At 39.0% G+C, this 13,189-nt stretch overlaps 1 protein-coding gene across 4 annotated transcripts in view; it reads left to right on the plus strand.

Moving 5' to 3' along the window:
• Positions 1-12,438, plus strand: part of PCDH19 (protocadherin 19) — a 112,984-nt gene extending 100,546 nt beyond the window's left edge. For all 4 annotated transcript variants that reach the window (XM_007992235.3, XM_073013532.1, XM_037988933.2 and 1 more), the window contains one exon: positions 10,287-12,438. In XM_007992235.3, the coding sequence (XP_007990426.2) occupies positions 10,287-10,885 (599 nt within the window). In that variant the 3' untranslated portion in view covers positions 10,886-12,438. The remainder of the gene's footprint in view (positions 1-10,286) is intronic.
• The last annotated feature ends 751 nt before the right edge of the window (positions 12,439-13,189 follow it).

Genomic DNA, 13,189 nt, shown 5'->3' on the forward strand with positions numbered 1-13,189 from the left:
AGGAGAGTTGAATATTTCCAGGAATTTATCCGTTTCCTCTGGGTTTTCTAGTTTATGCACATAATAAAGGTGTTCATAGTAGCCTTGAATAATCTTTTGTTTCCCTGTGGTATCAGTGATAATATCTCCCATTTTGTTTCTAATTGAGCTTATTTGGATCTTCTGTCTTCTTTTCTTGGTTAATCTTGGTCAATCAATTTTATTTATTTTTTTCAAAGAACCAGATTTTTGTTTCATTTATCTTTTGTATTATTTCTTTTGTTTCAATTTCATTTAGTTCTGCTCTGATCTTGGTTATTTCTTTTCTTGTGCTGGGTTTGCATTTGGATTGTTCTTGTTTCTGCAGTTTCATGAGGTGTGACCTTAGATTGTCTATTTTTGCCTTTTCAGACTTTTAAATGTAGGCATTTAATGCTACGAACTTTCCTCTTAGCACTGCTTTTGCTGTATCCCAGAGGTTTGGATAGGTTGTGTCACTATTATTATTCAGTTCAAATAATTTTTCAGTTTCCATCTTGGTTTCATTGTTGACCCAATGATAATTCAGGAGCAGGTTATTTAACTTCCATGTATTTGTATGGTTTTGAGGGTTCCTTTTGGAGTTGATTTCCAGTTTTTCCACTGTGGTCTGAGAGTACTTGATATCATTTCAATTTTCTTAAATTTACAGAGACTTGTTTTGTGGCCTATCATATGGTCTGTCTTGGAGAATGTTCCATGTGCTGATGAATAGAATGTATGTTCTGTAGTTGTTGGGCAGAATGTTCTGTAAATACCTGTAAAATCCATTTGCTGTAGGTTATAGTTTAAGTCCATTGTTTCTTTGCTGGCTTTCTGTCTTGATGACCTGTCTAGTGCTGTCAGTGGACTATTAAAGTCCCCCGCTATTATTGTGTTGCCATCTATCTTATTTCTCAGGTTTAGTAGTAATTATTTTATAAATTTGGAAGCTCCAGCGTTAAGCGCATATATATTTAGGATTGTGATATTTTCCTATTGGACTAATCCTTTTATCATTATGTAATGTCCTTTTTTGTCTTTTTAAACTGCTGTTGCTTTACAATTTGTCTGATATAAGAATAGCTATTCCTGCTCCCTTTTGGTGTCCATTTGCATGGAATATCTTTTTCTAACCCCTTTACCTTAAGTTCATGTGAGTCCGTATTTGTTAGTTGAGTCTTCTGAAGACAGCAGAAACATGGTTGGTGAACTCTTATTCATTCTGCCATTCTGTGTCTTTTAAGTGGAGCATTTAGGCCATTTACATTCAACATTAGTATTGAGATGTGAGGTACTATTCTATTCATCGTGCAATTTATTGCCTGAATACCTTTTTTTTTTTTTCATTGTGTTATCGTTATATAGCTCCTGTGAGATTTATGCTTTAAGGAGGTTCTATTTTCATGTATTTCAAGGACTTGTTTCAATATTTAGAGCTCTTTCTAGCAGTTCATACAGTGCTGGCTTGGTAGTGGCAAATTCTCTCAGCATTTGTCTGAAAAGACTGTATCTTTCCTTCATTTATTAAGCTTAGTTTCACTGGATACAAAATTCTTGGCTGATAATTGTTTCGTTTAAGGAGGCTAAAAATAGAACCCCAATCCCTTATAGCTTGTAGGGTTTCTGCTGAGAAATCTGCTATTATTCTGATAGGTTTTCCTTTATAGGTTACCTGATGCTTTTGCCTCACAGCTCTTATGATTCTTTTCTTTGTCTTGATTTCAGATAACCTAATGACTATGTGCCTAGGTGATGATCTTTTTGCAATGAATTTCCCAGGTGTTCTTTGAGCTCCTTGCATTTGGATGTCTAGATCTCTAGCAAGGCTGGGGAAGTTTTCCTCGATTATTCCCTCAAATATGTTTTCCAACCTTGTAGATTTCTCTTCTTCCTTGGGAACACCAATTATTCTTTGGTTTGGATGCTTAACATAGTCTCAAACTTCTTGGAGGTTTTGTTCATTTTTTAAAATTCTTTTTTCTTTTTCTTTGATAGATTGGGTTAATTCAAAAACCTTGTCTTTGAGCTCTGAAGTTCTTTCTTCTATTGTTCAATTCTATTGCTGAGACTTTCCAGTGCATTTTGCATTTCTCTAAGTGTGTCCTTGATTTCCAGAAGTTGTGATTGTTTTTTGTTATGCTATCTATTTCACTGAAGACTTTTCCTTTCATATCTTATCTTGTGTCATGGTTTTGATTTATTTAAGTTGGACTTCACCTTTATTCTGGAGCCGCTTTGGTTAGCTTAATAATCGACTTTCTGAATTTTTTTTTTTCCTGGCAATTCAGAGATTTCTCCTTGGTTTGGATCCATTGCTAGTGAGCTAGTGTAATCTTTTGAGGGTGTTAAAGAACCTTGTTTTGTCATATTACCAGAATAGTTTTTCTGGTTCCTTCTCATTTGTGTAGACTGTGTCAGAAGGAAGATCTAGGACTCAAGGGCTGCTGTTCACATTCTTTTGTCCCATGGAGTGCTCCCTTGATGTAGTATTCTCCCCCTTCCCCTAGGGATGGGGATTCCTGAGAGCCAAACTGCAGTGATCGTTATTTCTCTTCTGGGTCTAGCCACCCAGTGGAGCTACCAGGCTATGGGCTGGTACTGGGGAGTGTCTGCAGAAAGTCCTGTGACATGATCTCTCTTCAGGTCTTTCAGTCATGGATATTGGCACCTGCTCCAGTGGAGGTAGCAGGAGAGTGAAGTGGACTCTGTGAGGGTCCTTGGCTGTATTTTTGTTTAGTGCACTGGTTTTGTGTTGATTGGCCTCCAGCCAGGAGGTGATGCTTTCCAGAGTGTATCAGCTGCAGTATTGTAGTGTGGATGCTGGATCATCTTATTTTAACAGGCATTTTTTAATGCATGTATCCAGATTAATGAAAAATGTGGATATTTTTCTCCATGCTACAAGGGCTGGTTCTTGGATAGCACTTTTTGGCATCTGTCAAGTAATACCACATCAGTGTTTTGAATGCCAATCAGTGCTGGCATCCTTTCCCTTCTGCCTGATGTCTGTCATTCCATAGTGTTGTAGGGGAGGGCTGCTAACAAGGAGGAGGCTAGGAAACAGGAGAACAAAAAGAAAGTTTTAGGGAGCAACCAAAAGTGGAGAAAATTGCTGAAAAAAAGGGAAGAAGGGAGTGAAAAAGAGACAAGTAGTTGTTTGTAGTGTAATTTGTGATGTACTTCTTGTCACTTAGAGTGACTACAGGATAGCTTGGTGTCATTGGTTCATGAGTGTCTACAAATATCTCAGCCTTCACTGGTGTTCCCTTGAATGTTTTACAGATGGAATATCATTTTTTTTTTTTTTTTTTTTTTTTTTTTTTTTTTTTTTTTTTTTTTTTTTGTGAGACGGAGTCTCGCTCTGTCGCCCAGGCTGGAGTGCAGTGGCGCAATCTCGGCTCACTGCAAGCTCCGCCTCCCAGGTTCACGCCATTCTCCTGCCTCAGCCTCCCGAGTAGCTGGGACTACAGGCGCCCGCCACTGCGCCCGGCTAATTTTTTCTATTTTTAGAAGAGACGAGGTTTCACCATGGTCTCGATCTCCTGACCTTGTGATCCGCCCGCCTCGGCCTCCCAAAGTGCTGGGATTACAGGCGTGAGCCACCGCGCCCGGCCTCATCTTTTTTTTTTTTGTGCTAAACTTTTACTTTAGAATATGACTGTAAACCCCCTGCAACATTACAGCCTGGGAGGGCTCTAGGAAGTTGTCATTATGCCCATATTGAATTTTTGCTAGATACATAACAGATATTTTCCATATGATATCTAAACACTCAAATAAGCCCAATCCTCAAGGTATCAATCATATTAAAATCAAAATAAAATGCCTAAAGCCTTGGCAATATTTTATTTCCTTCTTTCCTTCCTTCCTTCTTCCATTTCCTTCCTTTTCCTTTGAGCCCGTTGCTGCCCTACTTGCCTTGTTAAGTTACAGAGATGGGATCACTAATAGTGCAGGAGAGAGCACTATTAACTATTGTTAGGATAGAAAACTTGCATATCTATGGCAAATGTATTTTCAACTGGATGTTAGAGGGTACTAGATCTCTCTAACACCTGTATATAGTGTGCAGGAAACCACACAGAGACTAAGAGGACACTTAATGTTTCTCAGAAGTTCTAAATTTACTGCCTGTGACAAAGCTACATAGTTTACTTTGTAGGTTTCTGTAGTGTTTATGATAAAATAGTTATTTCCACTTTTAGGAGTTGCACAGTATCTGGGGTGGGACAGTATCTGGGGCATTGACCAAGATTCTTCCTTCCTTCTGTGCATTTTTCATTCAATTAAATTGAACTATTATTGACAGTTTAATTGACAGCTCTGTGCTGGATGCTTTGCTAGGTTGAGATAGATGTGATCTTTGCTCATCCAGAGCTTAAAAGGTGGCAGAAAATATAGACATTAAACAAGTACAGTTGTCTCTTGGCATCCATGGAGGATTGGTTCCAGGACTCCTGAGGATACGAAAATCTGTGCATGCTCAAGTCCTGCAGTTTGCCCTGGGGAATCTGGTGGAACCTGTGGATAAATGAAAAGTTGACCCTACAAATCTGAGGGTTTTGCATCCCACAGAAGTTGTATTTTCTATTCACATGTTGCGACAGATGCAGAACCTGCAGATACAGAGGGCTGACCATATTTATTTTTAGAAATCTACCTGTAAATGGACCCATGCAATTTCAAACTCATGTTGTTCAAGGGTCAACTGTAATTACGCATGTGATGAATGTCATAAAAGGGAAGTTCTATGAGATCTACCTTAGTCTAAAGGATCACAGAAGGACTCCCTGGGGAAGTGAAATTTAAATGGAGATTTCAGGGGTAATGTATTAATCATGAATTGTTTTTAACTGCTAGTAATAAAGACACCCCTCTCCTACTAAAGAAAATAAATCAATGCCTTAAATAAGAGAGATTTATTTTTCCTCTTATTAAAGAAGTTCAAGTCTGGTGAGGGTAGCTCTACCGTATCTTTAATAACCCAAGGTCCTTATGTCTTTCTATTCTGCCACCCACAGGCACGTGGCTTCTATCTTCAGGGTTGCCTCATGGTAGTAAGACGAATGTTGCAGCACCAGTCATTATGTCTCCATTCCAGACAGGACAAAGCAGGAAGGAATAAAGACAAAATAGTCTCCTACCTAAGTCAACTCTCCCCTTTTAAGGAATTTTCTTAACATCTTGCTTTATAACATTGGTCCAATCTTATGTTACATGGCCACCCTTGTCTACAAGGGAGCCTATGAAATGTAGTTTCTTTTAGCTGAGCACATTGCCATCCCTAACAGAAATGGGGCTTTGTTTCTATTTAACAAAAACAGATAAAGATATTTGGCAGGTAATTAGTTATCTCTGCTTCATCGAGTAGGTGTTAGATAGGTCAAGGGTGGGTGGTGGTTATGTTATGTTTCCTTGATTAGGCACATGTGACCAATTTTAACACCACTAAACTTCTTCATAATCATTGCCATAATCTCTTCCATTATATCTCACAAAAAAATGGCCCTTCTTTGGTCACAGATTGTCTTGTTCATGAGGTGATGCAGAATAAGCTAAGTAGATGTATAAGAGTACAATTCAGGAAGCTTTTCTGATATGCACATCACTTGCTTGCTGGTTCTATTACTGCTGCCACTTAGAAGTAGCCAACTATTTGAGCTCTCAGGAACTGGAACTCACTTTAACTTTTTTCTTTCTGCTTCACTGATTGCAGATTATTTCTGAAGAGGAAACATATTGCTCTTGTAACTGTAACCTTGAACTATTTTAGTGTTGGATTTTTGTCTGTGATCATTAGGATCTTTGAGTTAACACACCCAAACTCTGAATCACAGTAAAGAACTGCCAGCATTATCGAACATATCCATTGTGACTGGATATCTATACAAGCCCAGCAGAACCTCTTAGCTCATCTATCCCACTAGGACTTTGAAAGTTTTAGCAAAGCCTGAAATGATGTTTTCATCATTTTCTTTTATTACTTTGGTGGGGACCATGGGTAGGCTCTTTCTAGTGTGGAAGTACATTGTTTGCCCACATCTGAGGAGACGGCAGTTTCATATCCTGAGGAGAGTAGTAATTGCTGCATAATGTTTTGCTATTATCTGCACAAAATAACATATTCTGGTCTTTTTCTATTTGAATTACTTCCTTAATCCATCATGAGTTAGTCATTACTGTCTTACTGCCTCTTTTGCCTCTTGTACCCTGACAAGACTGATGCTTTAGTGTTTTTTTTTTTTTTTTGCCAGGAGTTTTGGGATTCTCTCACCAAGTTTCCTGATGACAAATTGCGACCCCCAAATACTTATTACCATGTGGATTGAAGAAACTTTCACTTTTTTTCTGTATTTTTTATGGTCTAAAATAATCAGATTTGTTTTGAACTAAGGAGTTCTCTGGTCTCAAGATCTGTGTTCCTCTTCCAAATGTATGCACTCTCTTTTTCTTGTTTGTTTTGCAAATCCTAGGGGCAACTTCGGAAGCAGGGAAAACCAATTTACAAATTCATCAGTCAGCCCTAATCATCATTGTGTTTAAATTAGAGATACCTGCTTTCATTCATCTATACATGAATTTCCACAACTATATGTGGATTTTAGAATGCCACATTTTGCTTTGCCTAGGTTCAGGTCAGAACTTTCAGATAAAAATGTAGCAAAGTATCAAGTCACATATAGGCTCATAAGAAGAATCTTAGCAGGAAATTAGTGAATTGTTAGCCCACCTCTCTATGTAAGCTGGAGCCAGCACCTTGACGGTTTGTGATGCTACAAAATGGTTCTTCTCTAGTCTCATAACTCCCTTCCCAGCCACTATACTACATGAGGGCTGGCACATAATCTTTACAAGTCCTATACAGTTACAGAAGTAGTCTTTTTTATTTTTATTTTTTTACATCTGGTCTGTCTTCATTGCTACTTTTAAGGGGCTTCGTATTGTGACTTTCTCACATTTACTACACAATTTCTTTACTAAACTGAAATTTTGATTTTTGAAAGGTAATTCATCTGCAGTATATTTATGAATGTAAATTACCCTGTGCTGGGCAGAGATGCTCTTCCTGCCTGTCTATATTAACCATTTTTACTTCATATATAAAGTGGCTATAAACATACTTAAGCTAAGTTAGACTTCATTGTAACTGTATAGACAAAAATATGACAAAATATCTGAAACACAAAAATAAGAAACAGCAACTCGGTGCCCTTGGTAAGGACTTAAAAAAGCATATAGGTATCAGATCCAAGCCAAGGATGAGACATTGTGAGTAAAAGAGTCTCTTAGATTCAAGTCTTCACTTGCATGAGGTAAGGGCAGTGCATATAAGTTTACATAAGTAATCTGAGAAAACTGCATATGAGTCCAGCTCACATGGAGCTGAGGTAGGCTCAGTGAGCTTGGTGGGGAAGCTTAGACTGATTGCATTGTTGGGTGTGTCCTGAGTTAGTCTACATTTCCCTTTTCCCAACAGTGATTGTTTCATTTAGACAGTGGGTCAGCTGAAGGCAAGTACTGTCTATGCAGAGAAGCCTCAGAGAAGATTGAATTCCCTGCTCTGGTCTTCCTAGATTTATTAGATCTTGGAGGTGTCTGTCTCTGGGCTCTCTATTCTCCCTCCCTGTATTCTGGGATTCAAGTCTCCTCATGCTGTTCATTTGAGGCAGCCTAGTACAGGGAAGGAGCACCGTACTCGGATCCAGGGTGACACATGGGTGGCATTCTCCTATTGAATGGTGTTGAAAAAAACTGAACCTCAAAATTAGAGGGCAGTCACTTCATATTAAAAAACTCCAAGAAATGTTGAGCTTCATGTTGAGGACATTGGGCAGATTCTACTCAATTATACTTCACTACTGTTCTGCTTTAGAAGTGTGAGCAAGTGGCATGAAGTATCAGTCTTAATCTTGGCTGGGATTTTCTTTTCTTAGTTGATCATATGTCCCTGGTTTCAGGGCTCAAGGGTTAGGTCTTTATGCTTTTATGCCTTTCAGTTAGGGACAAAAGGACAGAGATCTTATAGCCTTCTGGACATTTTTTGCTGGCTTCCAGGGATTTTTACTCTGATTTGTAGAAATGGAAATAATTTATTGAACTTTTCCCTCACCTCCAACTGCTTACTCTCTCTACCCTGAAACACTCTCACTAATTTTTTAGAGGTATTATTTGGAAAGTTACCAGATAGGCCTCAGAAGAGATGAAGAGGCAAACACAGCTTACTGGGAAACCCTAAAGATGTGACTTCCGTTCTACCTGAGGGATCTTGGGACCTCCTGTGGAAAACACTATATTTGGAGGAAACTGATTAAAAGTAGATCAACTAACTCTTCCACTCATACTGTTTAGTCTACACAAAGTACTTCTCAAGTATATCCCAAAATGCTTCCCTTACTTTCATATTTTCTGCCTCCCAGGTACATGCATGTTGAATGATAATAGGGTATCAGATGGCAACACAGAGAGTTTGCAGGGAAGGGGCAGAGAAAGGGCCTTGACCTTTCATTTTGCAGAAGTGGCCATGCAGCCTGATGTGGAACTGTGCTGGAGTTTGCAGAAACATTGTCCTATCTATGTGGAAGGCACTTTCCCTGTTTGCGATGTTGTTCATTTGTTATTTGGTTCCACTGTGCAAAATTCTGAGTGTTTCGTTCCCCAGCACTGAAAGGGGGACGGAAGTGCCCATCTTAAAGATAAATTGGCAAATTATGTCCAGGTACACTGAAGAGATCTTGTCTTTAGTTTGCTTTTAAGTAGCTTAAATGAGGTCAAGGGCCATGCCCAGAATTGTGTTGAAAGCTGGATTTAGCTTGGATTAGGTCCTTGATATTTACCAGGCTTCTAATGTCTTTCCTCCAAATAATGAAGTGTACAGCCAATTCAACCATTATTCCTTGAGCCCTCTGCCTTGTGCCCCTTCACCAAAGAACCTTTGATGAATGAGGCATAGCAGTACGTTGCTCTGCTATGCCATTTACTCTTTAAAAACAATGAAGAAGCAAGCAAAAAACACCAAAAATATAGAAATACAGGTATACAAGGAAGTTGTGTTATATCCAGATTGATGCCAAGTAAGACTCTGAATTGCAGACATCTTCCCCCTGCAAAAAATCAGTCACAGCATAAATATATATATTCTATATACATATGTATATGTATATTTTTTTCTGTAAATGTTAAGTTGCTCATATTTTGATGCATTGTGCAATGCGATGAAAATTTTCATTAGGTCATCCTAATGAAAATTCTTGCAAGAATGTAACATAAATATAAATAGATCTGGAAAACTGAGGCTATAAAACAAACATTGAGATTAACAGTTTTCCAGTGACAGGCAGAAGTTAACCCTGGGTCCATGCCTTGGTAAAGCCTGTGTAGTAAGCCTCTCTGAGAGCCAAATTGAAACTTTAACCCTTAGTGAACCTGACCTGGAAAGATAAATCTATGTCTCCCCAATAATTGTGAATTATAACTGCTGAGATCTTCCAGGATGGAGTTAAAATAATCCATGAAAGATTTCTTTAAGAAATATTTCTCTAACAAAACTGCAGATAAGAAAGATAAGGAGGGATGGCTAGTTGGGTCTAATTAACAATGCCCAACATGTGACTAATGTTTGCATAGGGCCAATTGAAGCTTATGGGTCAGCTGGAAAGAAGGGATCTCAGTTTATTCCTTCTGATGGGAAATCAAGTCATGGAAGTGGCATAGTGAGGAGATTGGCTGGTGGGACTGGTGGTCAAAAAGAAGAGGTGTGATTGGCCTTTCACAGAGAGTAGGATATCAATCTAAAATTAAGCGCTGTGTATCAGTGATGGGTAGAGTGGAAGGGTGTTCGGCAGTGCTGTTGTTCAAAAATATGGCCAAGGCTTCTTAAATATACTGACTGTTGGATTCCCTTCCCTGCCTTCACTCCCTCATCTGCTGAATCCAGTTTCAAACATAGGTGATTTTTAGCAGGAGCTGTTGATTAAAATGCTGACTCTCAGCACCTTGACACTCCAGATGAACTTTAGAATATATATGTGTTTTCATCATAATGTGTTTCCCTTTAGGTTTTTTGTTTTGTCAGTAGTGGGAACCTTAAAAAGGATGTACATAGAGGGAGATCTACAGCCTTTTAAAAATCCAATTCTTCACACTTGTCCCAAAAGGCAATAAAGGACTACCTAAAAGTGCCATTTCCCAGAAGGGCCTGTGGATATCTAAGAAACCAGAGCACTGGGGAGTAACAATGATTCCTGGGAAAAGCTGATGAAATTGATATTTTCTTTTTTTCCAAACAGATCAGAATGACGGATTTCATTGCCGGGAAGAATGCCGGATTCTTGGCCACTCTGACAGGTGCTGGATGCCCCGGAACCCCATGCCCATCCGTTCCAAGTCCCCTGAGCATGTGAGGAACATCATCGCGCTGTCTATTGAAGCTACTGCTGCTGATGTTGAGGCTTATGACGACTGCGGCCCCACCAAACGGACTTTCGCAACCTTTGGGAAAGATGTCAGCGACCACCCGGCTGAGGAGAGGCCCACCCTGAAAGGCAAGAGGACTGTCGATGTGACCATCTGCAGCCCCAAGGTCAGCAGCGTTATCCGGGAGGCAGGCAATGGCTGTGAGGCGATTAGCCCTGTCACCTCCCCGCTCCACCTCAAGAGCCCTCTGCCCACCAAGCCTTCCGTGTCTTACACCATTGCCCTGGCTCCCCCGGCCCGTGATCTGGAGCAGTATGTCAACAATGTCAACAATGGCCCTACTCGTCCCTCTGAAGCTGAGCCCCGTGGAGCTGACAGCGAGAAAGTCATGCACGAGGTCAACCCCATTCTGAAGGAAGGTCGCAACAAAGAGTCCCCTGGTGTGAAGCGTCTGAAGGATATCGTTCTCTAAACCAGTCTCCGGGAAGAAGAGAAAGAAACCACACTGGCTAGTGAAGAAGCAGGAGCTTCTTGTTTTAATTGCTCACCAATGGTTGGTTCTTGAGTGGCTATATTTCAGAGCTTTTCCTAAATGTATTGTTTATAGGTGACTATCATTCCGTGACAATCCCTTGTTTCAACAGGCAGCAGGGGTGTTCAGTTGGAGCAAATTAGCTTTGGCTTGAGTTGTTCATGGGGCCTTGATGTTGGGGAAACAGAGACAAATTCAGTTGTGAAAAGTATTATGTATTAAGTGTTTGAATTTATATATTTTTCTATGTCAAAATTATAATATAAATTACCATTGTTTGTGGAGGATTACATTTAAAAAAGCAAAAAGTGAAAAAAAAAAAAAGCTCTGGACACCTTTAATAAGCTCGCCACTGTTTTTTGTAGTGTAGACAAGTTAATGGTCATTTATTGTGTACTATTCATTGATTCAGTGATGTGAAATTGAGCCCCCAAAAGGTTGTTTCTGAAGCTCGAGTACTTCCCAATGCCGCTACTTTGCTGTGGACACCCCTGCTTTAAAAACCCTTTTGCTAGCTGTGCTATTGTTGTATTTGATATTGCAAATTGCTATGTGTGTGGTGATGGCAAAAGGCTTTTAAAGGTTGGTGTTTTCTTTTTCTTAAAAAAATAATAAAACTACAGACAAAAACAGTGCAAACAACTGAGACAGCAAATGAATGAGCAACACCACGCATATAGATTGAGTACTTGGAGAATACTCACGTTTTTTAACTCATGTAGTGATTGCTCACCACTTTGCAAAGTATTTTTCCTGCCTTTCGGTGGTCTGCCCAGGTCCATGATAGATCATTGCAGAAAGTCATTTTTGGATAGGCTGCTCTCTAATTTGCAGTTGTCAGAAATACTGTGCTGAAAGTTTTATGACATCCATCTTTTAAATTTTCAGGCCCTGAACAGGAAAGTTGCTCCTGAAGTTATGTTTCCAGGCTTAGAAATTCCCTCTCTCCAATCATCTAAAACTGAAGATGACTGAATCTATTTTAAGATCTAAATTAGCATCTCTTCAGACACACACTTCCTGATTCAGTGTTTCCCAATCATGATTAGAATTAGACTGCAAAGCACGTCATGGGCTGGAATTGAGAACTCCATGTTGCTCTGTATCTTAGGCTTATACATAGGGATAGAGTAAGCAGTACAAAGTGTACATTTTGGAAAAGACAGGTAACAGGTAACAGCATTGCTAATCCCATTACTGTGCCTTCTAAACGGAGACACTCAGACACTTGAACTCGTCTTTTTATGACTAATACTTTTTGATTAAAAATGTGAACAAGAAAATATTAAAATAAAAATCCTTTAGATTTAGCCAACTCTTTTTGCTGTAGGCTAGGAATACACCCTTTTAAAATTAAACTGTACATCTTTTTTTTCTGTTTTAACATTCCTCTAACTCCCCCATTTATCTTTTGTCTATTAATATTCACTAGCCAACATAGTATTTTTGCAGCCTAAGAGTTCATTATTTAAAAATAAACTAAAGAAATATGTCACCTTTGTTCTGCCTTGGTCTTAAGAGAGTTGTTTCTAGAGAAACAAGTTTTATGGTTCTGTTTTCATTTGTTTCATTTTTTGAAATTCAAGAGTACACAGAGAGAAGGCCTAGAGGTTAGAGCACTAGAATGCAAAAGAGGATTTATTTTCTTAAGTTTAGGTAGATAAGTCAGCTCTTTTGAATGTTTTACTTATTTTTGCCTGAGTTCCTAGCTTTACACATTACTAGGAGTATTTTATGGGAGGGAGAAGGGTTTTGAGGGAGGGGGTGGGTAAGGCAGTAGGGATGGGGTTAGGTAGGGGAGAACATTTCTGAAAAAGAACTTATAATGAAGCTACAAATCCATCCTTATTTCTTATTCAGTGCTGAATACTACCTCATGCAAAATATTGGTGTGGCTGCAAATTTCCTTCTGAAACTGACACAATTAAGGATGAATTACCATAACATCTTCATTTTTCCTCATTTCATTGCCTCTCATACAGTTTTCTCCCTCTGATTTATTTCATTTTGGTAGTGGATTTTGAATTAAGTATTTATTTCTCTTTGCAAGTGACTATTTGATTAACACATTAAAAATTTTTTTTTTAAATTTCCCCTTTGAGTTACGATGGCTGCCTATATAGAATTTAGACTGTTTCTCACCCTGATCCATCCTGATATGTTATTAGCTGCCATTTCAAGGTCACTTTGAAGTCAGACTCTACAGTTTTCTACAGGTGTATTTCTTGCTATGCTCAGTGGGAA

Source organism: Chlorocebus sabaeus, chromosome X, assembly GCF_047675955.1.
Source record: "Chlorocebus sabaeus isolate Y175 chromosome X, mChlSab1.0.hap1, whole genome shotgun sequence".
In the NCBI taxonomy this organism is placed as follows: Eukaryota; Metazoa; Chordata; class Mammalia; order Primates; family Cercopithecidae; genus Chlorocebus; species Chlorocebus sabaeus.